At 48.1% G+C, this 26123-nt stretch overlaps 1 protein-coding gene across 8 annotated transcripts in view; it reads left to right on the top strand.

The window, feature by feature from the left end:
* ITPR1 (inositol 1,4,5-trisphosphate receptor type 1) overlaps positions 1-26123 on the top strand; it is a 348439-nt gene that overhangs the window by 231660 nt on the left and 90656 nt on the right. For all 8 annotated transcript variants that reach the window (XM_040245980.1, XM_040245986.1, XM_040245987.1 and 5 more), the window contains 2 exons: positions 3133-3265; positions 5349-5539. In XM_040245980.1, the coding sequence (XP_040101914.1) occupies positions 3133-3265; positions 5349-5539 (324 nt within the window). The remainder of the gene's footprint in view (positions 1-3132; positions 3266-5348; positions 5540-26123) is intronic.

Raw genomic sequence — 26123 nt, forward strand, 5'->3', positions numbered from 1 at the left:
TTACCATGACACAAACATCTGACATCTGTTTGCATACTGTAGGTGTAAACTGCTGCGGAAGAAAACTAGTCTTCTTTTTGGGGAAGAAAAAAAAAAAGGGCTGCATGGCCAAATGTGAGAGCTGGAGAAGTGGTGTTGTTTGGGAAGTGACATTTTTTGCTTCTCTACAATCAGCTCTCAACCTGGTACTCTGTGAACAGCTTAGTGCTGTTGAGTAATTTATATTAAGATGGTTAGGAATGCTTTTGTCTGTAGATTTTAATTTTTCCCAAATTAAACCACGAGCTCAGAAAAACAGAATTTGCCTGGAACCTAAGTTTTCACTCTAGGACTCACAGCACTTTTAATGATGCTTCTCCATTTTCTATCTGTCTCCCTTTTTTTTAAGCTAAAATTTTCAGTGTCTATTCTTTCAGAAAAGAAACAATTCTCATCTTGTTCCTTTTTTAAAAAAAAAAAAGCAAACCCCACATGTTCTCTTTTTCCCCCTTGCCTTAAAATTTATTTACTTTTGGAGAGAAGGTGAGGTACTTATGTGCCAAAAACCTTATAATTAAGGGGGAAGAATTAAAAGTTTGTGGGGTGGAGTGTGTGTGTGTGTGTGTTTCCATAATGAGCACATTTTATGATATTCTCTTATGGGGGAAAATGTACCATTTGATGCATCGGTTGCTATGGTAACCGCTAGGGTTTGTCTGTGCAAAGAGAGGCAAAATGATAATGTGAGATCCCTTGGTAACTTCAGTTTGGCATCCAGGCTACACAAATGTGAAGTTCCTGTTCCTGAAGTCCACGTGTTCCTGGAAGGCACGTGCTTCCTTCCCTACCTCCTGCCTCCTTGATAGCAGATTCACCTTGATTGCAGACCCTCAAAACCTGGAGAAGCAAAAAATCTGAGCCAGTCCGGTCCTAGGTAGAATCCTAGGGTGAGGGCTCTGGTTTCATCTTCCTTGACAAGTACATGTCTGTTGGCTGGTGACAGTCACTCAGCTATTGACCATTCAGCCCTGTGATCTTCCAGATTCTTGTCGTGATGGAGACCTGGGCTGTTCTCTGTGGCTGCAGCTCCCTGGTCTCAGCCGTCATTTACCTCTCAGACAGAGGATCCCATAGAAAACTGGGATGGTTTCCTACCAGCCATCCCTCTTGGGAGAACTCAAAAGTCTGTATCTTCTGAAAGAAATTCCAATAGATGCATCATTGAGTTGACAGAGGGACATGGTATTTAATGTTATATTCTGTGTGGAGGTGATCTTGTCATTCCTCCTTTTCTTGACCATACCTTTGACATCTGTGTTTCTTCTGTGAAGTCAGCCTTTTTAAATCACCACTCTCGATGACTGTTTTGGAGAGTGTTAATATGTTTGTACTGGTGCAAAGTTATGTCCTTATACCAAAATGTGGTTTTCTAAGCCATTAAAGGATATTATACTGAAAATAGTTTATTTTGGAGGTATTTTTAAGGATCACAAATAGCTTCCCCATTGAAAGTTCTCTCGGAATTTTGAATTTACTGATGGCCAAGGTACGAAGTGATTTTCTTATCCTAATGAGAAGAATTCTCCTTTGTTTAACTACAGTGAGATGCATATTTGTGGATAGAATGGAGAGAAGAAAGACAAGATTTTTTTCATTTCTGAACTTTTCATTGAAAAATCAGGCTTGCCTCCCTGCTTCTCTCACTTTTCCTGTTTACCCCATCTCCCCACTTATCCCTGGAGTCTTTGACCAGCAGCATGAATTTAACCAAGGAGAAAAGCCAGCTGGGTCACCTTGGGACCTTGTATCATTTTGACAGATTGAGTTTTCTGCTTTGTCCTTCTTCCCCAGTCCTGCCTCCTCCAGGGCACCCCTGGCCTCCACCATCCTCAGGACATTCTGCTCCCTCCAATCTTGTCTTGCAAACACCTCAAAATCTCTAGACTTATTCTTGAAGCTTATTAACAAATCGTTTTTAAGTTCTCCTGATTCTCAGTATAGTCGCAGGTCTCTTCGATAGAACTCTGGAGTCTATTTCAGAGACCAGCTGTATTGCAACGCATCTTCCCTCTGCTAACTTCTCAGTTAACCTCTCTCCGGGATGTACCAGAGGAACTCCGGGACTTACTGCTTTGTCCCTCAGAAACAGTCCAGGGGAATCTGTACAGCCTTTTAACTGGTAAAAAGTTCCAGATTGGCAGGGTGGGAGTTAGTGGGGTAGTCCCTCAGTGAGCAAGACTGCCATGGAATAGAGCTGAGAGTGAATCCTGCTGCTTTGCCAGTGTGCGAAGTATTTGGGAATAGATCAGAGTGGTTTCTTTGCTCTGTTTTGGTTGGAATTGTGGAAAGAGTTGTTTTATCCCCTGCCCAGGATTATTTTAATATTTATATATTTTTTAAGTTTTTTGTCATGGAAATGTTAAAAAATATATCCCCAAAATACGTGTTTTGAAGAGTTTTGAGAACCCTCATTCATAACTCAGATTCCATGACTATCAGCTCATGCCCACATCCAACTAGGCCCTTCCTCCCATATTCTTTAAAAGAAAATCTGCAATGTCATTTTCATCCATGCTGCTTATTGTTGATTGACATGTCTGATATCTGCCAATAATTTATTTTCTATTGCATTTATTTTCTTTACCATTTGGCTCATTGACTATTTCTGTAAGAAAGGCTTACTTTCAGCTTATGATTTTATTTATTACTCTGATATCGTAAGAACTTAGAACAGTTGGAAATAAATCCTGTGGTTAGAGTAACATTTTCATATTGCTGTGTGGAAGTTGACCTGTAAATTTTTTAATCTGTCTGAATCCTACTGACTTACCTCACAGGGACTTTATTTGTTTTGTTGTTTGTTAATCCTAGTTATCCTTCAGATGCATGTTCTGTCTTTATCAGTATGAGAGAGTACTTTCAGATATTTAATATTTTAGATTGATGCTTTTTTATGATCTGATTTCCTGAGAAAACATTGAAGAAGTTAACTTTAGAAGTTTCCAAGTGCTCTTATTAATAATTTATTTTTTCATGGAGTGAGACTGAGCCAATTATAACTGGGTACCCCTGTCTTTTTTTTTTTTTTCAATGTGAGTCGCTCAGTTGTGCATTAAATTCAGAACCTGATTTCATTATCCTGTTTGAATTAAGGGTGAGGCCCTCAGGCAGATTTTGGTCAACCGTTACTATGGAAACATCAGACCTTCGGGAAGAAGAGAGAGCCTCACGAGCTTTGGCAATGGCCCGCTGTCACCAGGAGGACCCAGCAAGCCTGCGGGAGGAGGTAGGCCCCATGGTGTGCTAATGAGCTGCACGTGTGAACTGAGTGTGCCACTCCAAAGCTGTGTGTTTCTGCTTAGCAGGTTGAGACTCTAACAGATGCATTTGGGTTGCTAGTGTGTTATTTTAGCAACTTGTTTTGTCTTTGGTCTACCATCAAATTGGTATCTAAAAATGTCCCCCTGCAATGTGATATTGGCTAAGGCTTTCCCCCTCTTTCCCATGCAGCGAATTTCTTGGGGATACTTGAAGGACTCCGTGAATTTAACTTGATCGCACATTTTCTCGTGGTCATTCAGGCTCAATTTTCCCCATGAGATGAGATGCTGTTGGCAGTGAGGAGGGTGGAAGCTATCTTTTATAACACGCGTACCAAGGCGAGGGCTTTCCCAAGCACTTTACTTCCTTCATCTCCTTTTCTCCTACACGTTACTCACTATCCGGCATTGAACAGAGGAAGGGGAGGTGCTAGTGCCTGGGCGGTAACTTAAGGCAGGTGTGTCTAATCCTAGTGTCGTGCTTTGTGCCTCCCCAAGCCTTAGGGGACTTTACACACACACACACACACACCTGTATTATTTTTGTTCAGTTGCGAACTCATGTCCGACTCTTTGCAACCCCGTGGACTGCATGCAGCGCACCAGGCTTCCCTGTCCCTCACTGTCTCCCAGAGTTTTCTCAGACTCATGTCTGTCAAGTCAGTGATGCCATCCAACCATCTCATCCTCTGTCGCTCCCTTCTCCTCCTGCCCTCGATCTTTCCCACCATCAGAGTCTTTTCCAGTGAGTCGGCTCTCTTCATCAGGTGCGTCCCTGTATGGGATTGTTTTAAAACACATCCTGAAAGGTGTCCCAAAACATTGTAAGCACAGTGACAGGTAAAACCTGCAGAAACATTGAATTAACTGTGGGCGATGGCGTTGGATTTAAGAGGGCTGGTAGCTCCATGCTCGAAGCACAAATGTGAGTTGCATGATTCCTAGGCTGTGGTGATGACTCTTGAGAACGTCTGGTCCTTGCTGGGTTCTGCTCATAGCACAGAAACACTTGGTGCTTAATCAGCTAATCCCGGCAACCTCTGGGGAGGAATCTTGGGCTTCTCGCCAAATGAAAATGTGGAGCAGATCTGCTCCCAGAGAACCCCAGAAACAGATCTTAGCTTCTCATCCAGAAGTTCCCAGTGATTGCTGAGCAGCTGTTTCCCCCACAATGTCTCAAAACTATTTGTCTTTAAGAAGCTGTCAGAGAAAAGACGTGACACCCAATGTCCACCTTGGATGACAGGTGCAATAGATTCTAGGCAGTCAAGGACAAGCAACGGAAAGGAGGTGGCATTCGAGTTGACCCCTGCAGGGAAGGACTGATGGTTTTCTGTTTTTCATAAACTGACTGCCCCATTTCTCCATGTCCATTAATATTTCAATTTTTGCGAATAATAATGTGAAGTTCTCAAGCTTTCTAAACCCAGTTGGAATCTGTTCCACTAAGTGGCACAGGCCAGCTCTTCCTAAGTATATTCATCTGAAGCTCAATGAGGTGAACTGTTTTTGGTTCATTCCCCTATCCCCAGCTCTTGACTCCATGCCAAGCTCTGAGTCAATAGTGAATGAATGAATGAGTGAACAGATGCAAATTATGTCAAAGGATGAGTTTGGGGCCAGGGCGGGTTTCTCAAAAAGAGAGCTAAAGTGATCAGTATAGGCTATGCTTCTTAAGAGTGCTTAAGTTCAGTTTGTCTCTTAAAATTGGATTGGTTCTTAATTCTGGCCCAGGTCCTTGTATTTTGATGTAAGGGAGAGTCTTGGCTGGATGGCTTTAGGTCTTTTGCTCAAAATGTATTACTCTTCCTTCATCCAATCTGTCTGCATTCAAGTTCCATCTCCATTACTTACCAGCTGCGCTGGACGTTGTTGTACAAGTGACTTCATCTTGGTGCTAATAATGAGCCTTGTGGGCTTGTTAAAATGGTCCAGAGAGATAGTATCATTAAACCGTTGAGTGCATGAAATGTTGGTATGCAGTAAGTATGCAATAAATGTTAGCTGCTCTGAGTGAGGTTGATAAGGGCAGTGTTGCATCTTTTCCAGGGGGAGGTTCCGGATCCAGCCCCATGAGCAGGGGTGAGATGAGCCTGGCCGAGGTTCAGTGCCACCTTGACAAGGAGGGGGCCTCCAACTTGGTCATCGACCTCATAATGAACGCATCCAGTGACCGAGTGTTCCATGAAAGCATCCTTCTGGCCATCGCCCTGCTGGAAGGAGGCAACACCACCATACAGGTAGGAGGCGGCCTGGCTGCCGGGGAGCGTCCCTGGAGGCTCTGTTCCAGGAGCCAGAGATGGGTGGCGCTGAGACTGGTGGACAAGAAAGCTCCTTCTTAGGGCACAAACTTCTCTTGTTCTGAATAAGTGACTTCTATTGCTCCCTTGCTGTGGTCCTTCAGTCATTATTCAGACTTGCTTCTAATACATGGGTTACATTCCAAAGTGGCTAAAATGCTGAGGATGTGCAATGAAAATTGGCCTGGGATTTGGTGCATCATAGGTAGTCCATAAATGTGTGCTCAATGAATGATTGAATGCATTATATTTAGTTTGTAATCAAAGATCATAGAGGATCCCATCACCAGATGACCAGAAGGAGCCTGAACTACGTGTACTAATCAGACTTCTTATATCCATGAATCTTGCAGCTCTTGCTAACTGTGTATTTATCTTGTAAATGGAAAGCTCAATAAAACTGAACCAATTTGAACTAATACGTGCAAAGAGGGGAAAACCAGGCTAGGTTAGTCAGACAGAAGTGGATGTCTTTTTGTTGGCTGATGATGATACATATTTTAAAATAATAATGAGTAGAATTCTTAGACAAAGTCCTTAAAGAAGCAATTTTAATAATAGAAACATAATTTTCATATAGACATGGCAGTGAAGATGATTCTTTTAAATATTTTAAAATATTTGTAATACTCCCTTCTTCATACATTCTTCATTCTTTGTTGGCTCTGAATAAGAGTTTACTTAGCTCTGTGTGTGTGTTTGTACATACATACACAGACACATATTTTGGTAATAGCTTTTGATTGAGGTATAATGTGTATATCCACAAAATTCCCCCTTACGTATATCTTTGACTCAGCCTTATATTTTTGGTCTTGAATTTAAAGTCAGAATCTGGATTAATGAAGTTTTGGTCCTTTGTGCAAATGTATTTCTTCTTGTGGGCCTGAGACAGGGTGCCTGGGTCTCAGCCCGGCGCCCCGTGCCTGCACGGTGGCTGTGGCCGCCCCGTCTCCTCACCCTCCAGCCCCACCTTGCCCAGCACACACTTGGGAAGTTCATTATGCGTGCTGCCCTCGGTTGAGGTTTGTACCGTGGGAGAGTCCGCCTGTGACCTGTGGGTTGCCGTTTGATTCTGCCGTTTGAGTCTGGCTGTGCACCTCCGAGCGGCCCCTGCTGTCTGGGTGCTTGTGCTGGCGTGGGAGCAGGGCTGGAACACTCCTGGTCTCTGAACCATGTCATTTCCAGGGACTGGAGCAGTCAAACTAGACATTTACTGAGCACTTGCTGTGTGCATGGTGCTCCTCTAGCAACTCCCAGGCCGTGGTTTCCAGACACTGGGGCCAGTCAGTCTCTGAGGATTTTCTCCAGGCACAGGCAAGTGTGGAAACAAGGGCAGCGTGGTCAGTTTCATAAATCAAATGTATGAGTTTGAAGGGCCATCTGACCAGTTTATTCTGAGGTTATATCCTGTCCAATTTATTTTAAGCTCTGGTGTCTTTTCTCGGTTGAAGTGGTGTTGATAGTGGTGGTTTTTTCTCTACTGGCTACATCAGAAGTTGGAAACCCTAGGTTATTCCATCCCCTCCTAAAAAGCGAAAAAAAAAAAAAAAAAGAAAAGAAAAGCTGTGCTAATTTGCTAATCCTGGAAGCTCAGTCTTCAAGCAGTTGAAACCTTGCAAGGGTATAAGACTTAGTATCCTTGCACATAGGAAGAATGGCGTGCAGTGCCATCCAGGAGGCGGGAAGGATACCACAGACCCCCCCTAGAAAGAAGTAGCTACAGCTGTGTAAGGGGTTGGTGAAAGGCTTTTGGATGACCTGGGCTCTGTTGGATGGGTGTGGGTCTGAAAGTTGGAAATTGCACCAGGAGCTGGGGTGTAGGGGGCTGGGTCACGTGCATGGCAAGGAGGCCCAGTGGTGCACGCCTGGTCAGTGCACTCACGGGACAAGGAGGAGACAGGGCTGGGGATACATTGGGGGCAGGCAGCCCCTCAAGAGGCCTCAGAGCTGTAACAAAGAACTACAGATCTGACACATAAATTGAGCGAAGCAGTCTAGAAGGAATCCAGTAATTTAAAAGAAGCACAGTCCAATAATTTAAAAGTTAATCAGAAGTTATTTGGAGAGAGCTAATAGCCTGAATTCAAAATGAATGTGTGGTAGACTTGGTCATATCGCGGGAGAGGATATGTTTTCGGAGGTGCATAAGGGGATATTTCGGGGTGTTGGAGATATTCTCCAGTGTGGTTTACCTGTGCTGGTGATGTGGGTATAAGTCTATTCTAACAGAACTGGTGTGCTTTCTAGCTCAAAGTTCTACCTCAGTAGAAAAGAAAACAATGGGGAGAAAAAGTACCCACAGCCTGGTGAGGACAGGATGTCATGAATGGAGACTCTGCACCTTCCCACCTCACACCTGGCACCATGGACTCATGTATAGCTAATGCCTGTTGGCCAACGTGTCGCTGAGCGGATGCTAGAAGTGAGAAGGTCAGAGGGTCTCTGCCCCCATTGGCTCTGGAGGTTTTTTACTGAGTCTAGATGACAAGACACCATCAAGTAAGGACTAAGCCTGGGGAGGGCTCGAGGGGGGCTGAGCCTGGCTGGCATGGCAAAGTCTTGAGTTACTGGCGAGCTGCTGTCTTTTTCACAGTGTACCCCTGATGGGGACGGCAAGGCTCACAGAAGCTGTTTCTCCTTCAAGTTCTTTATCTTGTAAAGTAATTATGAATATTAGTTTCACGTTTTCACACATTCATTACTCATATGCTCAGGCTCCAGATGAAATGCCACGGTGGAGTTCCAGGACCAGCCTTTGAGGGAGTCGGGCCGCTGTCTCTTGGAGAAGCTACCAGTATGCTCATGGGTGGGTGGGCCTGGATTGGGTTGCCTGTGAGCCCCCTGCCAGGAGTTGGGGCACGGTGCTCAGCATACGCTGGTTCTCCCCTGATGCCATCTCCCTCTCCTTCTGCAATCTCAGGGGTTTCTGGGAAAATCTCACTCACTGCCTCATTAGAAATCTGGGGCTCCGGGAAAACTGAGTCTAGCCTGGAACTGACCTGTGAGACCCCCCTTGTGAGCCCCGAGCTTCTCTTTCTCTGGAGAGAATAATCTGGAATTCAGATTGTCCGGGGCCAGCTGAGGACAGACACCCTGAAGCCCCCGGGGGGAGTGATTTCAGTTCCGTCCTGCTTTGGAGAAGCTGGTTCAGAGTAGTCAGTGAGCAGCTGGGAAATTTGTGTGAGGGGGCCGCGGGCTGCAGCGGTGACTGTTAATGATTGCTGAGGGCTGTCGGCCATGACCGGCAGGCGGCTTCCAGCTGGAACTCACTGCCCCGCGGCTCTTCGTGTCCACCGTGCTGGTGTCGGGCTGTGGACAGGTGGGCTCCCCTGGATGCATGTTTCTCAGTGACAGGTGGTGGACAGCGCAGTCACCAGGGGGTGTGCAGGGCTGTCCAAGAAGACAGCTGCAGGAGAGCTCTTACCTTGACCAGCGTCTCTTCCCAGGATGTGAAGCAAGCTTCACGTGGAGAAGGGGAGGGAGACCCACTTTCCGAAAGTCTATTTCGTGTGGGGTTAGGATGGTCATCCCTGGGCTTGTGTCCTCTGTCTGTCAAGCATGAGACACATATGCAGGTGGACTCCTGGCTTCCTTACTGCTTTGGATCAGGATTTTTTTTTTCTTAAGCACTTTAGATATTTTCTTAAAATCCAGCAATGATGACTGGCTGGCTCCATTTCTGAACTCTTTTCTTCCCTGACTTGTGAAAATAATGATTTAAAGTATGGTGATTGGACCAACTATGGTACGTCCTTGCAACAGATTCCTACTCAGCAATAAAAGGGAATGGACTGTTGATAAATGGGATTACATGGGTATACCTCAAAGGCCTTGTGCTAAGTGAAAGAAGCCAGTGTCAGAGGTGGCGCCCTGGATGGTTCTGTGTACATGATATTCTCAAAGGACAAGGCTGTGGTGCGGGAGATTAGAGCAGTGCTTGCCAGCAAAGGTCAGAGCAGAGACTGACTTTAAGGGAACAGCTCAAAGGAACTTTCTGGTGATGCCACTGTTGTGTGTCCTGCTTTGGACACACAGATCTATACGTGTTTGAAACTGTGTAGAACTGCACACCAAAAAAGTCAGCGAGATCATTAAACAACAATTGAAGTAAAAACCATAATGATGACAGTGACCAACATTTATTAAGGGTTTCATGTGGACCAGGAACTATGCTTAAGTGTCTTCTCATCTACCATCCCATTTAATCCTCACAGTCTCCCTAGGAGGTAGGTGCCTGATTATCTCTTTTTTTTTTAGATGAGGAAACTAAAGGCCTGGAGGGTTAAAAACTTGCCCCTCAGACAAGCAGTAAGTAGCAGAGCCAAGGCTGGCATCAAGTCACTTTTAGGGCCTGCACTTGGAATGCTTGTTACTGCCATGTTCTACTGGTTCAAACCAGCCATGAGACCAGCCCGGCTCCACAGAAGGAAAAAGGGTTGCACCTCTTGCTGTGAGTTGACCACATGCACTAAGAGAGGGAGTTGTGGAGGGCCACCTTGGGCTACTGGCCCCCCAACACCCCTGTTGTCATTAGTTGACCACCTACCATGGGTCAGTCTAGCCCCTGAGTTGGGGACTGCAGCTACAGAAGAGAGAGGCACCATTCTATCTGCATTGGGGGAGCTCAGTTCTCCCTGGCAATTCAGTCCCATTTCTGCAGAAGTGTCGACTCCTGACCTTCCCCTTTTGATGGTGTATGAAATTCACCCTTGTACTGAGGAAGGGTTACGGGGCACCAGAGTTCTTCAGAAGCTCTAAACGTCATTGTCCAGACCTCAGTGAATTCAGTTTATAGTAATTCAAAACTAAGGACCTAGCTGCCTGCTGGGAGCCCTGCCAGGGAGAATTTGCTCTCTCGTTCTGAAACCTTGTAATCATCACTTAAGCCCTGAAATGCTCCGAAGCTGAATGGAGGGTAGTTCCTGGCCTGGCATAATGGGCTTCGAGTCTTCCAATAGCTTCTGTCCCTGCCCTGGCTTCTCTGATGGTAATAATGTCTGAAGATAATGTCTCCAAAACTTCTACCTGGGTGCCATCAGAGTGGCTCAAGCTTCACAGCAAACCGTCTGCTCACAGGCAGTGGTGCCCTGCCCTGGGGTTCTCCAGGGACGGGTGACACCGGGGAGCCCTGGGGTCAAGCTTCTGTCTTCCTGCCCTCACTCGTGCACCTTGCTTCCTGCCAGCCCCCAGAAGAAGTCCTTCCTGCTTGGTGTTTTGTAAGCGAGTGGGAAACTATGAAATAAGCATTTGCTTATGAATTAATTTTTGGCACACGCGGGACTCGGCAAGTCTCATGGCACCCGCATATCCGTCCTTCGAGTCCTTGCCAGTGTCTGTGTTCCTTCCTCCTGAGATGTTCCCACCAGCACACGGAGGGTGTTCCCCTACTTCCTCTTCCCTGAGGGAGGGCGGTCGCTGGCCTCACCTGGGGAGCAGGAGGAGGAATCTTTGTGCACACCCAGTGTTTGGGTTTCTTTTTTTTTAAGCACACGCAGATGTTCGGGGATCTATGTGCTAACATGATCATAGAAAACCCCACAGCAAATAAACAGGACAGATCAAAAAAAAAAATTTTTTTTTGCTTAATTGCTTCCGGTTGCAGAAGCACAGTGAATTGTATGTATCAAATGGCTGCCCACGGCTCTTCCTATGCCAAGTCTAGCCTACAGACACACCCAAAAAGGATTTTCTTTTCCGCACGTATGCAGCCTGAGTTGGAAAATGTGAGAAGCGCTGTCGGGAACCTGGCTGTGGGTTCAGCTGAGAGAGCTCCCTCGTCCAGTGGCCTTTCCGTCACCGCACACTGATTTATTTTTTATTTTTTTATTTTTTGAAGTTGGCTTAAGACGTCATCCCAGGAGCCAGTTTAAGATAGGAAATCTCCCATTGCCTCCAGAAGAAGTCACCGCAAGAAGGCACTGGCAGGGGCGGGGGAGCACGTGATCTGGAGGCCCACCCTGACCCCAGCGAGTGGAGAGGAGGGTGGGGAGGGCGGTTTCCTTAGCCTTTGCGGGAGATGGAGGGCCAGCTGGTAAGGAAGATCAACCTCAGTTTGACAGAGCACCAACCCAGGAGGAGGAGGAGATTGGTGTGCAAGCGAGAGTTACGTAAAAGGGTGTTGTATTTGGCAGGGGAGTGAGAAATGAGTCACTGGTGAGCGGTGTTTTCTGACCTCGGGTTTTATCCACGTGGGAAGAGAGCTGGGCCAGCAGTGGAGTCGGGAGACTGCTGTCTCCCGGGCCTGAGGAGGCGGGTGTGAGAGCCGTTGCCATGACAATAAGAGGAAGGCAGGTGGCTCAGTGCCCTCTGCCCTTCGGCTGAAGCCACGCAAGGTCTGGATGGCGAGGCTTCCCAGCCGGGTTCAAGGAGAGGCTGCAGGCGCTGCCAGTCGGCCATGCTTGGAGAGTGGGTGGTGTGAGGTCAGGAAATTTGAGGGACGTCGCCCAGAAGGGCAGTCAGAGAAGGGAGCTTGGCCTCCGTGGTGGAAACACCTGGGCCAGAGTCCCAGCCCTGCTCTCGCCAATGGGGTGACCTTGGACTTTCTCAGGATGCTCAGAAACTCAGTTCTCTCATCTGGGAGTTAGAAGAACTGAGTCCTTTCCTTACACAATTGTTGAGACGATTTAACGGTCACATAGGGCTAAGAGTGTGCATCCCAGTTGAGTTGCAGGAATAGGACTGTCCAGCACAGGTTTGGTGGAGGAAGGCCAGTCTACCCCGTCTCATCACCTCCCTCTGCAGGGCTCAGGGCAAAGTCCTAGACCTCCCCGCCCAGCTCCCGCACAGGAAGGAGGACAGCATCCATCCCCACCTCCCAGGGCTTCTCTGACGGTTGGAAAGTGCCTCAACCAGGGCCCAGGCCATAGAAGGACCTCAAAAGGAGGTGGTGATTATTTATATGAATGCAGTCTTTATTATTTAAAATGCGCTTTGTTTTATTCAGTTTGTTTTCTATCAGAAACCCAACTTCTGTCTAGCGGTTGATGGCCTTGGGAGAGTGTGCTGTTTTATGTTCTTCTCACATATAGTTCACTTAAGTCCCTCTCACTGTGTCTGTATTTGGGATGATTTTAGAGATCCAGGAGTGGGGGAGGCTTCTTTGCCTTGGGTCCTAGTTTCTTACTCTGGATGAAATAGAAAGCCAGTCCAGTTACCTGCACCCTGACCTGGGACTTTTTTTTCCTTCTCTGTTTTATTATTATTATCGTCACTACTTTTTGGTCCTAATCATCCTTGGACATGGGCCCTTCCTCTCCATTCCCATGAAACTGACGTGTCACTGAACGAGAGTCTTTGGGGATTATTGGTTTAGATACATGTTTTGAGGTGAAGACTCAGGATCCACAAATAGTTCCCATTGTTGGGAATATAAGACTTGAATGAACACCCCCCCTCCTGCCCAGCTGTCCAAGTGATGGGGACTGGATGCCATAGGGACCTCCAGGGCAAGACATTGCTGCACAGAGCATCAGTATGTGCCTTTTCTCTTGGGTTGGAACAGCTCCGTTCAAGGGTAGGGTATGCATGCTGGCTTGTGCTAGAGGAGGAACTAGAGACCCAATGTTATTTTTCTTCTTTCCTGAGTAGCGAAGCCAGCAGTGTAGGCAGAAGTGGACAGTTCCACACAGCTGTTCACCTGGCCTTCCCTAAGGGAGGGGACTGCAATCGACAGGGAGTGGGGAGAGATCTTTGGATGGGCTTCCCTGGTGGCGCTAGTGATGAAGAACCCACCTGCCAATACAGGAGACATGAGACTAGGGTTTGATCCCTGGGTCGGGAAGATCCCCTGGAGAAGGGCATGGCAACCCACTCCAGTATTCTTGCTTGGAGAATCCCATGGACAGAGGAGCCTGGCGGGCTACAGTCCGTGGGATTGTTCAGAGTCAGACACAACTAAAGTAACTCAGCACACATGCATGCATTTTGGATGAAAAGTGTTAATCTCCTTCTTTCCTACAAAATCCACGAGCCAGTATTAGTTTCTAAGAGGAGATGTCTTCAGGAGACCCTTTGAGTTTTCCACCGTCTCCAAAATTTGACTAAAAAGAGAAAAAAATCAGAAAATTTGAAAATGGTTGTCCCATCCTTATCTCCTATTAAATCCATGATAAGTCTCAACTGTCCCTCCTTCTTTCTCTTCCTTCAGCTCTAGCAAGAGGTTCTTCCTAACTTTCCCTAGTGCCTTCCAAGGATGGAGTTCCTCTTACAAACTTCTAAGCCCACACCAGTTTCTGCTCTGCTGGCTCATGATGCCTTAGTCCAGGGCTTGGCAAACTATGGTCGGCGGGCCTAATCCAGCCAGGTGCCTGCTTTTGTAAATAGTTTTACCGGAGCTCAGCCAGCCCTCCAGTAACCTTTAGGGTCGTGTCTGGCCACTCTCTTGCTGCCAGAGCAGAGCTGAGGGGTTGCACCAGAGACAGGATGGCAGCAAATCCTAGCGTATTTACCATTTGGCCTTTTACAGAAAGCCTCTGCCAACCCTTGTGTTTTTTTAATCTTTGCTGACTAGATAGGGAGCCGCCTAAGAAAAAGAACCATGTCCTGTTTGTATTTTTTTTTTTTTGGCTGTACTGGGTCTTCATTGCTGTGCCCAGGGTTTTTTTAGTTGCAGGGAACAGGGGCTACTCTCTACTTGCAGCGTGCAGCCTTCTGACTGTGGTGGCTTCTCTTGGTTGCAGAGCACAGGCTTTAGGGTGAGCGGACTTCAGTCCTTGCGGTGCATGGGCTTAGTGCTCTGAGGCATGTGGGATCTTCCCAGACTAGGGATCAAATCCGTGTCTCGTGCGTTAGCAGGTGGATTCTTTGCCACTGGAGTAACAGGGAGACCCAAGAACCGTGTCTTAACTGTTTTGTTCTAGGTTCTTCACTCCTTGGTAGAGCAGTGGTTTGCAGTAAATATTAGCCAGGTGATTAATATCCTAAGTACCCAGAGAATTTGGCCATTTACTTAACTAATAAATGGAAATTCAGGGAAAGAGAGGGCTCTCCTTTTTCTTTCCTGTTTTAGTCAGTGGGGAATCCCCCATTCCCTTCCTTACGCTAAAGGCATATGTTCTCTCCATCATCCTGCTCACCACCTTTCAACGCAGATGTGCAGGACAGGCTCGGGCAGCTCCTCCCCCGGTGATACGTGTGTGGCTCAGGACTCCTGAGTTTTCATCTGAAAGCCCTCTGACCATCCACCCCAGGGCCCCACATTTCACGTCAGCCGCTCCCTGGTAGCCTGATGCTGTGCACTTTCTGTGCCTCCTGCAGAGGTTTTCCTTGTGGTGAGCACAGGGACTCCTTGAGACACCTACGGTTCACCCTAAAATATGTGAGATTCTGGCACCCAGTCTACAGCCTCTTTGTCATCTTCTTTCCTTCAAGTTCCCTGGATGACCTCCTCCATCTCTGTGGCTCCCAGCTACCATCTGTGCCAACAGCTCCAGGCCCCACCTCCCTGCCCGTCTCTAGATTTCAGCGCACACCCCTGCTGGGCATCTCCACATCTGCTAGCTCTCAGTTCACGTAACCCCAAGCCCGTCCGTCCCCTCTGGTCCTCCACCCGCTGCCTTCTGTGTCCTGTATCGAGGTCAGCGGACTCCCCACCGCCACCTTGCAGTCACTCACCCGAGCTGGAAACAGTGACATAATCCGTCTCCTCCCTCCTGATTTCCATCAGGAATTCATTCCGCGCCCACTCTGCCTCCCAGTGTTCTCACAGTCGGGACTTCGTTAGGACTTGTCACAAGTCAGTCGACACCCCAAGGTACGCGCGACACGCCCCAAGTGACCCAGCCAGGGCTGGGGGAGCTGGGGTTGGAAGCAAAACGCTCTAGCTTCAGAACTCCTGTCCCTGACCAACATCCTACAGGCCCTGCTGGCTCAGGGCCATCTGAGTTCTGAGTCTGAGATGGGCTCTTCGCAGCCTCCCTGCTTCGGGACATTTCTGCCTGCCACGCTGCAGTCAGCCATGCCTGGACCACCTGGTTCCCTGCCACGGAGGATGGAATCCACGGGCTGCTGGGGTGATCCACCGGAGCCTGAGTGCCTGGCCCCCTCTGGTTCTCACGTTCACCTCCGAGCTCATTGTCCCGCGGCCACACCTGCTGGTTTGCCAGCCCTGGGCCTGTACTGAGATGCCTGTGCTCCGTGTGGGACGTGCCCAGTTCCCCTCTGCCTGGCATGCTCCCCAGGCTCTGTTTGAACTGCCTCCTGGTCTGAAAGCATCTTAATCTCCTGGGGCAGAGGCAGTGGTCTCTTTGTGTGGGCAGTTCATTTACTTAGCAGTCAGCACACTTGACATGGAGGCTCGTAGTGAGACAGCGGGAGGCAGAGATCAAGTCAGCCTTCACCCCAAGTTCCCCCAGGGAAGTCTCTGCACGTGTCGGCCGAAGGGAACTTGAACTGCCCGTAATGAATAAATGCAGAGAACCCTGCTCTCTAGGCTTATTCTGGGGGTTATATGAGAAAATATATGCGGGAAAAAGAGAGAAAATATACAGAAAGCCCTCAGCTCAGAATGCTGCCTAATACATACTCCTTGCTTATGGTTATTTTCTTGGTTATCTGTCTTCCCTCTCCTCCCCTCCCCTCAAGAGTGGTAATTTCTCCCAAGATCACTTTGGTCTTACTTACTCTGCAGCACTTGGACCATGGTCAGAGCTCAGTGAATGTTCCCTGAATGAATCAAAAGCCTGGACTCTATGTGGCCACCATGTTAATGTTCGTTTACGTGTTCTTTCCTGAATATCAACGTGAGGATGTGAAATGTGAAGATGTGTTGTTGACAGTTATCACCATTTTAGAGAAGCACCTTCTTTAAGTACGGGAGGGAGTGAAGTTTATTTGAACCCAAAGAAAACACATAATGTCAGTGTGGAGAACTCTCCTTGTGAGAACAGAGACACTTGTTGGGTCTTTCCTTCCTTGTAATAACTATAGATGGTGGTAATCATCTGTGTGTGTGCGTGTATGCGCACACATTCAGTTGTGTCCACCTCTGCGACCCCACGGACTGTAGCCCACCAAGCTCCTCTGTCCATGGGGATCCTCCAGGCAAGAATACTGGAGTGAATTGCCATGCCCTCCTTCAGGGGATCTTCCCAATCCAGGGATCGAACCCATGTCTCTTACGTCTACCTGCATTAGCAGAAGGGTTATTTATCACTGAGCCGCCTGGGAACCCCGGTGGTGATCGTAATGGATACTAAAGTCTGAGCACTCACGTGCCAGGAGCGAGGCTCGATGCTCTCTATGGATGGTCATGGGTGGGCAGGTCCTGCCTGCATCCGTTTTTGATCGGTGGGAGATAAGAGGATCCGAGAGGTCAGGGTACTTGCTGAGGGTCACAGTGCTTGCTGGTATCTGGGTCAGGCTTTGTTTTCTGCCAGAGCCTGAGTTCTCAGCCCCTCTGCAGGGCTGCCTCCTGTATGAGAAGCCTCCAGCAGCCTCCCTGGAGATGAGGGAGATGGGCCAAGGGCCGCCCCCCCAGCAGACCCTGCTTCTGTTTTTCGGGCACATTAGAATTGTGGCTCCTCTTTGCTCTTCTTTTTGCTAGTGTACTCATTTTGGAGGGCAGTCTGCCTTCCAGAGAAGCCCCAAGATGGCATGTGTGTCTTTGGTTTGGTTATATCACCGACCTGTGAATGACAGAGGAGAGAACCATGAAGGACTTTACTTTCAGGCTGGGCATCTCATTTGCCAAATAAAAATTACACACATCATACATGCTGCTTCCCCTCTGGTGGCCTCCAGGGTCTCAGGTCTCTGCAACTTAATGGGAAGGAAAGTCTCTTACATAACTTCCTCTCTGTGGAGACAGAGGGCAGCTCATTTAATGGGGCTCCTAAGAAGAGGTAGATCGTGTTACTGCAGTTTTGGGGTTTTGCTTGCCTCTCAAGGATCATATGTAGTTTGGTGTAAGGTGAGGCTTATTAGAATTCTTGCCCATTGTGCATGCCCTGGATCCTCCCCCTATTTGAGTCCTGGGTAGGTTGAAGGATATTTATGTTTTTGCAGAGGGAAAAGGAAGTGATTGGTTGCCTCCATTCAAGTGCCTTCTAGGGCAGGCACAGTGCGTGGTGCCTCTGTGTACTTGATCTGGGCTGGGCAGGGGGGTAGCCCTAGTTACAGATGGGAAAACTGAGTCCCGAAAGATTCAGGGGGTCTTCCCCACAGTCACCTAGTTAGCAGAGCGGAGACGTGGTACCCAGGTCTGTCTCTCTCAAAAACCTCTTAACTTTCTACCACACTGGATAGCCTTGCAGTTGCATGGGTCCAACACCAGGGAGCTGATGAGGACCCCACAGCCACGGTGGTGTTTTTCTTCTTTATTTATTTATCATGGTGGTGTTTTGCATCTTCCAGAGTAGCATCTGCCTTGTTATTGATGGAGGCAAGCTAGGCAGCGCTGGTTATTTGGTCAGAGAAGCAAGTGGTCACTGCTTGGTTATGCAGTGATTTCTCAAAGTCGACTTGGGAGCCACACAGTGAAAGTACATTAGGCCTTATAACAATGTCTGAACTCTTCCGTAGTTTCTACCTGTGTCCTTTCTCTGGTCAGAGGGGAACTTGCCTCTCACATAGTAGAGGTTCTGGCTCAGTTGTGTTTCTGTGAGTTTTCTGGAATCCATGTTGGGGGAGCAGAGGGGCAGGAGAGTGAAGCCCGGTTGTGCTGCACATGGCTGTTGCAAACCCCTCTACTATTTCCAATTAGCGGATGCATGTGTGAGTTGTATGCTTGTCTTCTATTTACAAGAGGAAATATCCCATTTAATTTTATTTTCACACCGAGAGCCCAAGTGTTAAGAGAACATAGTGTTCTAACACTCCCTCAGTTATCAGCTGCAGAGCGGAGGTTGTATATTGTCACATACAGTTTTCCGAGTGTATTTCTACATTTGTTACCTGGCAACCTTGCCACGTCGGGACAGGAAGATGTATGGCTTCCTACCAGATCTACGCTGTTTATATTGCAGAAGGTAGGTGGTGTCTTCCTCACGGGAATATAGAAGAGGAGAAAGCTCAGGCTCACAGGGCTCAGTTGAAAGGCTCGGGCTCATGGGGCGGAGATGTTTCTGTGGCTGACCCAAGAGCAGGGCTCCAGTGGGAGGATGGCTCTTATCCTGCTTGGAGGGATGACTTGCTGTGTCCTTGACCACTTCTCAGTTTTGATGAGAAAGGCAATTCCCAATATAGGAATGACAGACATGATATCCCCTTTCGAGCTGCTTATAGCCTTCAGGGTCTTCTGTTGAGCAGATCGATGGCATGGAAAGCAGTGTGGCATGGGATTTGCATGCTGAGTGGGGCCTCAGGGCATCATAGCATCCCACCCCCACCTATGCCCTGTGTCATTAACCTGCATCCCCAGAAGATACTTGTATTTAAAACCCTTGCAGCCAGGTTTGAAAGTCCTCTGGCTTGAAGCTGCACGTTCCAAGACTCGGGAAAAGCTTGCTGAGACCAAGGACAGTGAATTCTCCAGCTCCTGTAACATTGCTTGAGAAATGCTTCAGAGAGAAAAGTTCCCATGGTAACAGATTTTGAAAGAGTCTTGTGGCCTCCATAGGTTAGACAAGAAAGCAGAGTGGTGGGACCTGGCACCATAGCCCGTCTGCACACACTCCTTTAAGTCTCCCTCCTGGTGATGCCAGAGCCAGAGTCTGTCCGCAAGGCCCACAGCACTCCCCGGGTTGAGTGGATCCCAGGGCTTCCCACCGGTGTTTCCCTCTGCAGTTCTGCCCTCTGTTGGCCTCCCTAATGAGGAGGCCTTTGCAGTCCACTTGACTCTTACTGTCTTGCCTGTTGAGAAAGAAGACGACAGCTGAGTCCTCCTGGAAGTCTTTAGAAACCATCGTTAGCTTTATTATTTCTTTTGGCTGTGCCCTGCAGCACATGGATCTTGGTTCCCCTCCTAGGGGTCAAACTTACGCCCCTGGCATTGTAAGTTCAGAGTCTTAATCATTGGACCACAAGCAAGTCCCCATCAGTTAGCTCTCAGTATATGTATTTTGAGTGTTCCAACCTTGTTTAGAAAACTCAGGCTGTTTATTTGGTTTCACATGGTTCTTTGCTCTTGGGTGTTAATGTCATTCCTGGTATCATCAGGAAATGGCCTGAGAGGAAGCCACAAGATTCCTTACAGTTTTATTCTATAGCAAGTGGATTTTTTTTTTTTAATACCTAGAGAGGACTTGATCCCTGAGGGTTCTGAACTTGGACAATCATCCTGAGTGTCCTTAACGTGGAAATCTATATCCTACTGTTTAAACTTTAAGATGATCCCTAACTGGCTTAAAGTCCTCAACCCACAGTGGAGGAAAACGTTGCAGAAAAAAAAAAAAAACAAGGTCATGCTGCATTTTTTTGGTAAGCACAGGAATCAACATAGAGATGTTATGTAACTTCTATTTATATCCTCCTTGCTCACTATCTGCAGGCAGACAAGAGTCGCTGAGAAGGGATTTAATGAGCTCTCTGGGTTTGCTCACCTTCCTGAGCTGGTAGGAACCAGCTTGTTCTCAAGTGCGTCAGCAAAGAATCTGCCTGTGGGTGGGCGGCCAGGGTAGGTGGACAGACTTGTTGCCGTGGAGTTCTTTAATTCCCCTGTCTCTCAGCCATCTCACTCCCCCCTTCCCTGACTCCTTCCTCTCCCTCCTTTTCTTTTCTTTCTTTCTGTCCCCTCCCCCCCACCCGTCTATAAGCTTGCTTGTTTCTCACACCTAACTCAGGATTCTTGGAACTGTCCCCAGAAAGAATATTTTCCTTTCCCCCTAAGCATTCGCCATTGTGTGGCCCTAAGACATCAGAAAGGTTTTGCCTAAGGTGTCTTTTCCCCCTGCCCTCACCTATTTCTCGTCCTAGGATATTTTTTTTATTACCAGCCCCTTCATTGTAGGCACCTATCCTAGGAGTCTTCAAGCTCAAACAGAAAGGAGCTTTCTTGTAGCTATTGGGTTGCCCATGAACTGGGTGGATTCCATTGCCAGTTGCCCCAGAGAAGGAGGGCGGTCGGCATTTCCATCATCCCCCTTTGTGCTCTCGGCCTGGGCAGGGTGAAGTCTCCTGTCTCATCTAGCACATTATTAAATGAAACCGCACGAAAACAAGAGAATGTGTTTGTCCCATGGTAGACAATTTTTGGAGCTCGGGCAACATCTGTTACCTGAGGGTTGCGATTACTCAGCCTGCCTTTAAGAAACAAAGAAGTGGCTGCTCCATCCAGTTCTCAGCAGGGAAGCAGAACTGGCCTTCTTAGAAGCCCCAGGGGTGCCCACCTGCACCCAGCCACTCTGAGGGCTTTGCCTGTGGGTCACATTCTCACCGGAACCTAGGTATTTAAAAGACGTGCTTTCGGGAGGTTATAATAAAATTGTTCTTAGAAAAGAATAAGTAGTTCCCATGAGGACAGGCTTAAACAAACAAACCAAAAAAAAAAAAAAACATAAAAGCCAAAACCCACCCCTGCCTTGCCCAAGAGTTGTGCAATCCTTAATAGCAGTAGCCTGTTTGAATAATCAAAGGCGAGCTGACTTCCCCTTAGTAACTTCTGTTAGAGACATCTGCATAAAATATCCCCGGATTCCAGACAAAGAAGGTAACTTTTTTTTTTTCCCCCTCTGAGTAACTGGAGGGACTTTCCCTTTGGAAGGCTTCCAACAGAGCTAACTTCATGGTTGAGAATATTTTCTCATTAGAAACTGGGACTCCAGTGGCTAGAGTCCTGACATGGGGGCATTACAGACAGGTCACACGCAAGCCCGGACCCAGAGCCTCTGAGAACAACCTCCATGACATCCGTAGCTGCTCCTCCATGACCCTCCTGCTCCCTGAGTGATCTGTGCCCACATGCGCTTCCTGCGTCCTCCGAGTTCCTTTGTGAAAGTGTCAGAGCCTCCCTGATGGCTCTCCCAGTTTCCTTTGTCTGGGTTTTACACTTGTCATCAAGATATCCCAGATGCCGAAGTGGGGAGAGTCCTGTAAACCATCTGACGTCTTCAAGCCACTTGTTTCCCTTTGAATCCAGGACTTAACAATTTTTTTTGTTTTTTAATTGCTGTTGGAGGAAGCTGGTGCTTCAGTTGCCCTCACCATACGGTGTTTGAGAAATGTGTTTTCATTAGCCCGCCTTGCAACACAAGCCTGCAGACTGTTCAGCCCTGGGCTCGTAGCTGTGAAGTCAGGGGCGGGAGCCAGGTTATGAGATGGCAGGTCCACGAAGGATTGTCCTTCCGACCCCACAGTTAATAATGCAAGTGTCAGCGGGGCAGAGCAGTTAACAGTTAACTAGATGGATTAGGGTCAGCAGCAGCCCGAGCCCATCACAGAGGCCTGGGCACAAACCTGATAAGCCTCTCCGAGGCTAGAACGCCACATCAGCCTCCTTCCGCTGGTCTTTGGCATTCGGCGTTTTCCCGCTTGGTAGGACTTTGAGCTTTCACGGACAGGGATCTTCTGGTTATTGAGTTACACTTCAGCTGCCGTAGCTGCACAGCTCAACTCGATTTCAGTCTCTCAGGACTGCCCCTCCCTCGGAACTCTTGGGCGTTCACTAAGATAGCAGGTCTTGATGGAGGATGAAGTGGCTGTGAGACAGTCCAGACGGAGGTCACGTGGAGCCTGCCCTCAAGGAGGTTCCAGTCTAGCAGGGGAGAAGGATCGTAAGCCCGTTAACAATGAAATATGTGAACTGAGAAACTTGCAAAGAGGGAAGCGGCCAGGATGCAGAGCATCAGAGGAAAGCCATTTAGGATGGTCAGGGGAGGTTTCTGTAGGGAGTTGCATTGATGCCCAGACCTAGCGGTCCAGAAGAGACCTAGGGGTGTGCGGAGCAGAGGGCAGGAATGTTCAGACAGACGGGTTGGCGTGGGCGTGGCATATTGCAGGAACTGAAGGAGGCCAGTGTCGTTGGAACATGTGCTGGGGAGGGAGTGGGGGTGCGCTCAGGGCAGGAGAGCTCTGCTTGACCCAGGAACCGCACTTGTCATCAGGTGAGCAGCTCGAGCGGGTGGTCTCGGCAGCCCCCGCCAAGCCTTGTCAGCGCTTCTAAAGGCTCCAAGTTGGCTTGGCTGTGACCTGCTTGGATACATGTCACTGATGCCAGAGCCATGATCTGTGAAGCAGCACTTAGCGCAGATGAACACTGGGTATTCTCGTCCCGCCATCCCCATCCATCTGGCCCTCTGTACGTTTAACTCGTGGATCCCAAGGATGTTCTCTGCTGCCATACTGAAGCTCCCTGATGGGCTAGTCCCCAGAGAAATGGGCCTGCGGGTTTGGGAGGAAGGGAAGCCCTGGAGCGTATGCTTCGGGGTTGTGACCAGAGAGCTCACTGGATGGAGCGGAGGACAGCAGGTGACGATTGGCCCTCCATCGGGAATGCGCTTGCTTGGCTGGATGTTTTGCTATTTGCCAGCCATCATCCTTGCCTCCGGTGGGCCAGGTGTATTTACTTCTTTTTGGATTTTATGATCCAGTGGGTGTGTCACAGTTGGGTTTCTTTAGAGCAGGGAAGGGAACGTGTCTGGTTAGAATACCTACCAGGTGCAGGCCCTGTGCTGGGCTTCCACCATGGTACCTCCTAACTCCTTCCTTCTGGCCTCTCGGTGGCACCTCCCCTTCTCCTTCCTTGGTTACGGATGAGGAAACGGAGGCTGCAGGTTAATAAATGCTGTGTCCACACCCGCCCAGTTCCTCCACCAGCCTCATCCATCTGTTTGGACCTGAGTGTACAGGGCATGAAGTCCTTTGTCTGAGTCCCTGCTGCTCTCCATACAAACACAGAGAATGGGTGTGCAAAAGATGCCTCTTGACATCAACATAAGGCTCAAGTTGGATGCCCTGGGGGAACCTTGGTGCTTTTAGGGCAGGAAAAGTCAGCCAGTGTTGATGCATTGGCCCGCAGATACCCAGGATGGAAGTCAGACCAGAGAGCAAAGGTCCTACTCTGTGACCTGTATGTCAGTTCTTTCTTTTCTTAATTGGAGTACAATTGCTTTACAATGTTGTGTTCATTTCTGATGTACAGTGATGCGAATCAGCCATATATATGTATACACATGTATATCCCCTCTGTCTTAGACCTCCCTCCCAATGCCTCACCATCCCATCCTTCTAGGTCATCACAGAGCACCAAGCTGAGCTCCGCGTGCTGTGCAGTAGCTTGCCACTAAGTTCTTTCTTGCTAACACAGATGGAACCCCCAACTGAAGTGGGAAGGCACAGTAGCTGAGTGGCCACCAAGCTCTGGGTGGGGGGCCCACCTGAGCCCTCCTTGGCTGGTGCCCAGGGCGTGTTTCTTGGTGATAGAGTCTCTCCAGGACCTCTTGCATCATTCTTTTCGGGTCTCACAGTACACATTGGAGGCTCACTGAGAAGGCCTCTGTCCCCCAGTCACAGACCCCACGGTGAGGCTGTAGGCGAGCTGGCACAGGACCCGAGGGTGTCACCTGAACCCCCACAGGGCCCTTTGGTTGAATCACAGAGTCACCCCTGGAGGGGACCCTGGCCCCAGACACACACTGGAGATGGATTTTCTTCATCTCTAGTTGAGGACAGGTGCATGGAATGAGATTCTAGAATGTCTCTGAGTGTTTGCACAAGAGTCCTTCCTAGGGTCTCACCAGACTCTTGTTTGCTTCAGTGGCTTCCTTTGTATAAGCCACACATTGACTTGAAGAGTAACCAAAACACTGCCTTGCTCTGGAAGATTCCCAAGGAGGTCCCTGCCACAGTGTCCTGTCACTTCAGGCAGCTTGGGGTTGCATCTGTCTCCTATCCCACTGTTGTTTGTTGTCATCGTGGTTTTTCTCTGGAGGCTCTTTTCTCCCCCTTGTCTTTTGCTGGAAGACACAGACAGCTGTACCAGTGCACTCCACAAAAGAAGCCAGCCTCCAGCTTCTGTCAGCAGGTTTGAGAATGGAACACAGAGAAAATCTGGAGTCCTCTTACTGCTTGTCCCCGGAACTTCTAGGATGAAGGCTGTCCTGCCTCCTTGGCATCTCTGCAATTTTACTCTTCACTGTTGCTAGAGATATTACTGCTGACAGTTTAGCTACACATGCAGGGGCTTGGTAAGATAATATCTTCAGAATTTTGTTTAGGAAGTGCAGTTTGTTGGTTGAGGTGACATGGAGGAATATGTGAGGTGCAGTCACCATAGGGTGGGGATGAGGGACCAGACCGCTTAGCAGACCGGGCAGATTTTCCTGGCCAGTGCTGTTTTCCATGAGCCCTGAAGGACAGGAAAGGAGAGATGTTAAGCTCACAGGTCTCAAAAGAAAAGTGGTTTTTAAGGAAAAAGGCTTTGATTGCCTGCTAAAACCGAATTAATTCACCTTGAAAACATGATGAAGATCCATTGCTTTGGTCTTGGCTTTGGAGCCCAGGCCCTTCCCTGAAGCCCAGTGACCAGATTCATTTGAGTGAGGCCCTCCCTGTCCTGCAACCCCTCTCTTAGACCTTGAACATCAGCCACGAGCAGAAGATGGCCTCTGTCCAGCCTTGGCAGGTCAGAGGAGTTGAAACATGCTGTTTATCTCTGAGTTATCAAGAGACGGCTCTACAGTTTGGACGAGGGAGCAACTTTTTTCAGAAAAATGAAGTGTGGATGTCTTTCCAACCCATACTTAGTTCACTTCTTCACTTCCTTCTTTACTGTTTTAAAGTTTATATTATTCCTGAATTCATGAACGCTGGCAACATCCTCAGAGATGCTGGTGAGCTGAAACTTGTAGATGTTTACTGGTTTAAACCCATCAAACCTTGCTAAAAAACATCCACCTTAGAGTGAGTAGTCATTTATACCAAGGGTACATTTGATTCTTAATGTCCACTTCACTCATTATTAGATTCTTTGCAAACATCATACTTTTCCTGAAGTGTCAAGCATAGTTGAAAATACTAGAAACATCGTTCATGTTGAAAGACTTGGGCCTTTCCGGGGGGGTAGGGAGCGGTGTTTGACACCAAGTTTGTATTCTGCATTTGGGTGTACTAAACTTGGGGAAGTGGAAGCTAAAACATTTATCTCTATGCCGAACAGAAGCTGAGTGGCTTCTAGAACTAGTGAGATTCCAGCTGGATTTTTTTTTTTTTTTACTTCCTTCATTGTGATGGTTATTGGGAAATGCTCTTCAGTGTGTTTTTGCTGTTATTCTGCAGGCCATCTTGACCTACCAGTCCCAGCTGGGATTGTTTATCTTTGGATGTTTTGGGGACACTAGACTTTGGTCATCACATAACACCCAGCACATGAGTCAATCCACCTGTCTTACCTGCTAACTTCTCTCCTTGGAAAGTGGTATTGATAGATTCTATGCCACATACTGGAATAGTTTCCCATAGTAATCGAACTGTGTTTAACGTTGTATTTCATAACTGCAACCTCGATGGACCCCAGCCACGTGACACACACAAGGCAGGTGGTAAGTCGTGCTTTTCAGATAAGAAAACCAGGGCACAAATGCAGGTAAGCAAATTGCCCACGTTCACCTGGCTGGTTATCAGGGAACACTGGCTAAAATTTAGGTTTCCA

This window comes from Oryx dammah, unplaced genomic scaffold (genome assembly GCF_014754425.2).
Source record: "Oryx dammah isolate SB20612 unplaced genomic scaffold, SCBI_Odam_1.1 HiC_scaffold_9, whole genome shotgun sequence".
NCBI lineage: Eukaryota > Metazoa > Chordata > Mammalia > Artiodactyla > Bovidae > Oryx > Oryx dammah.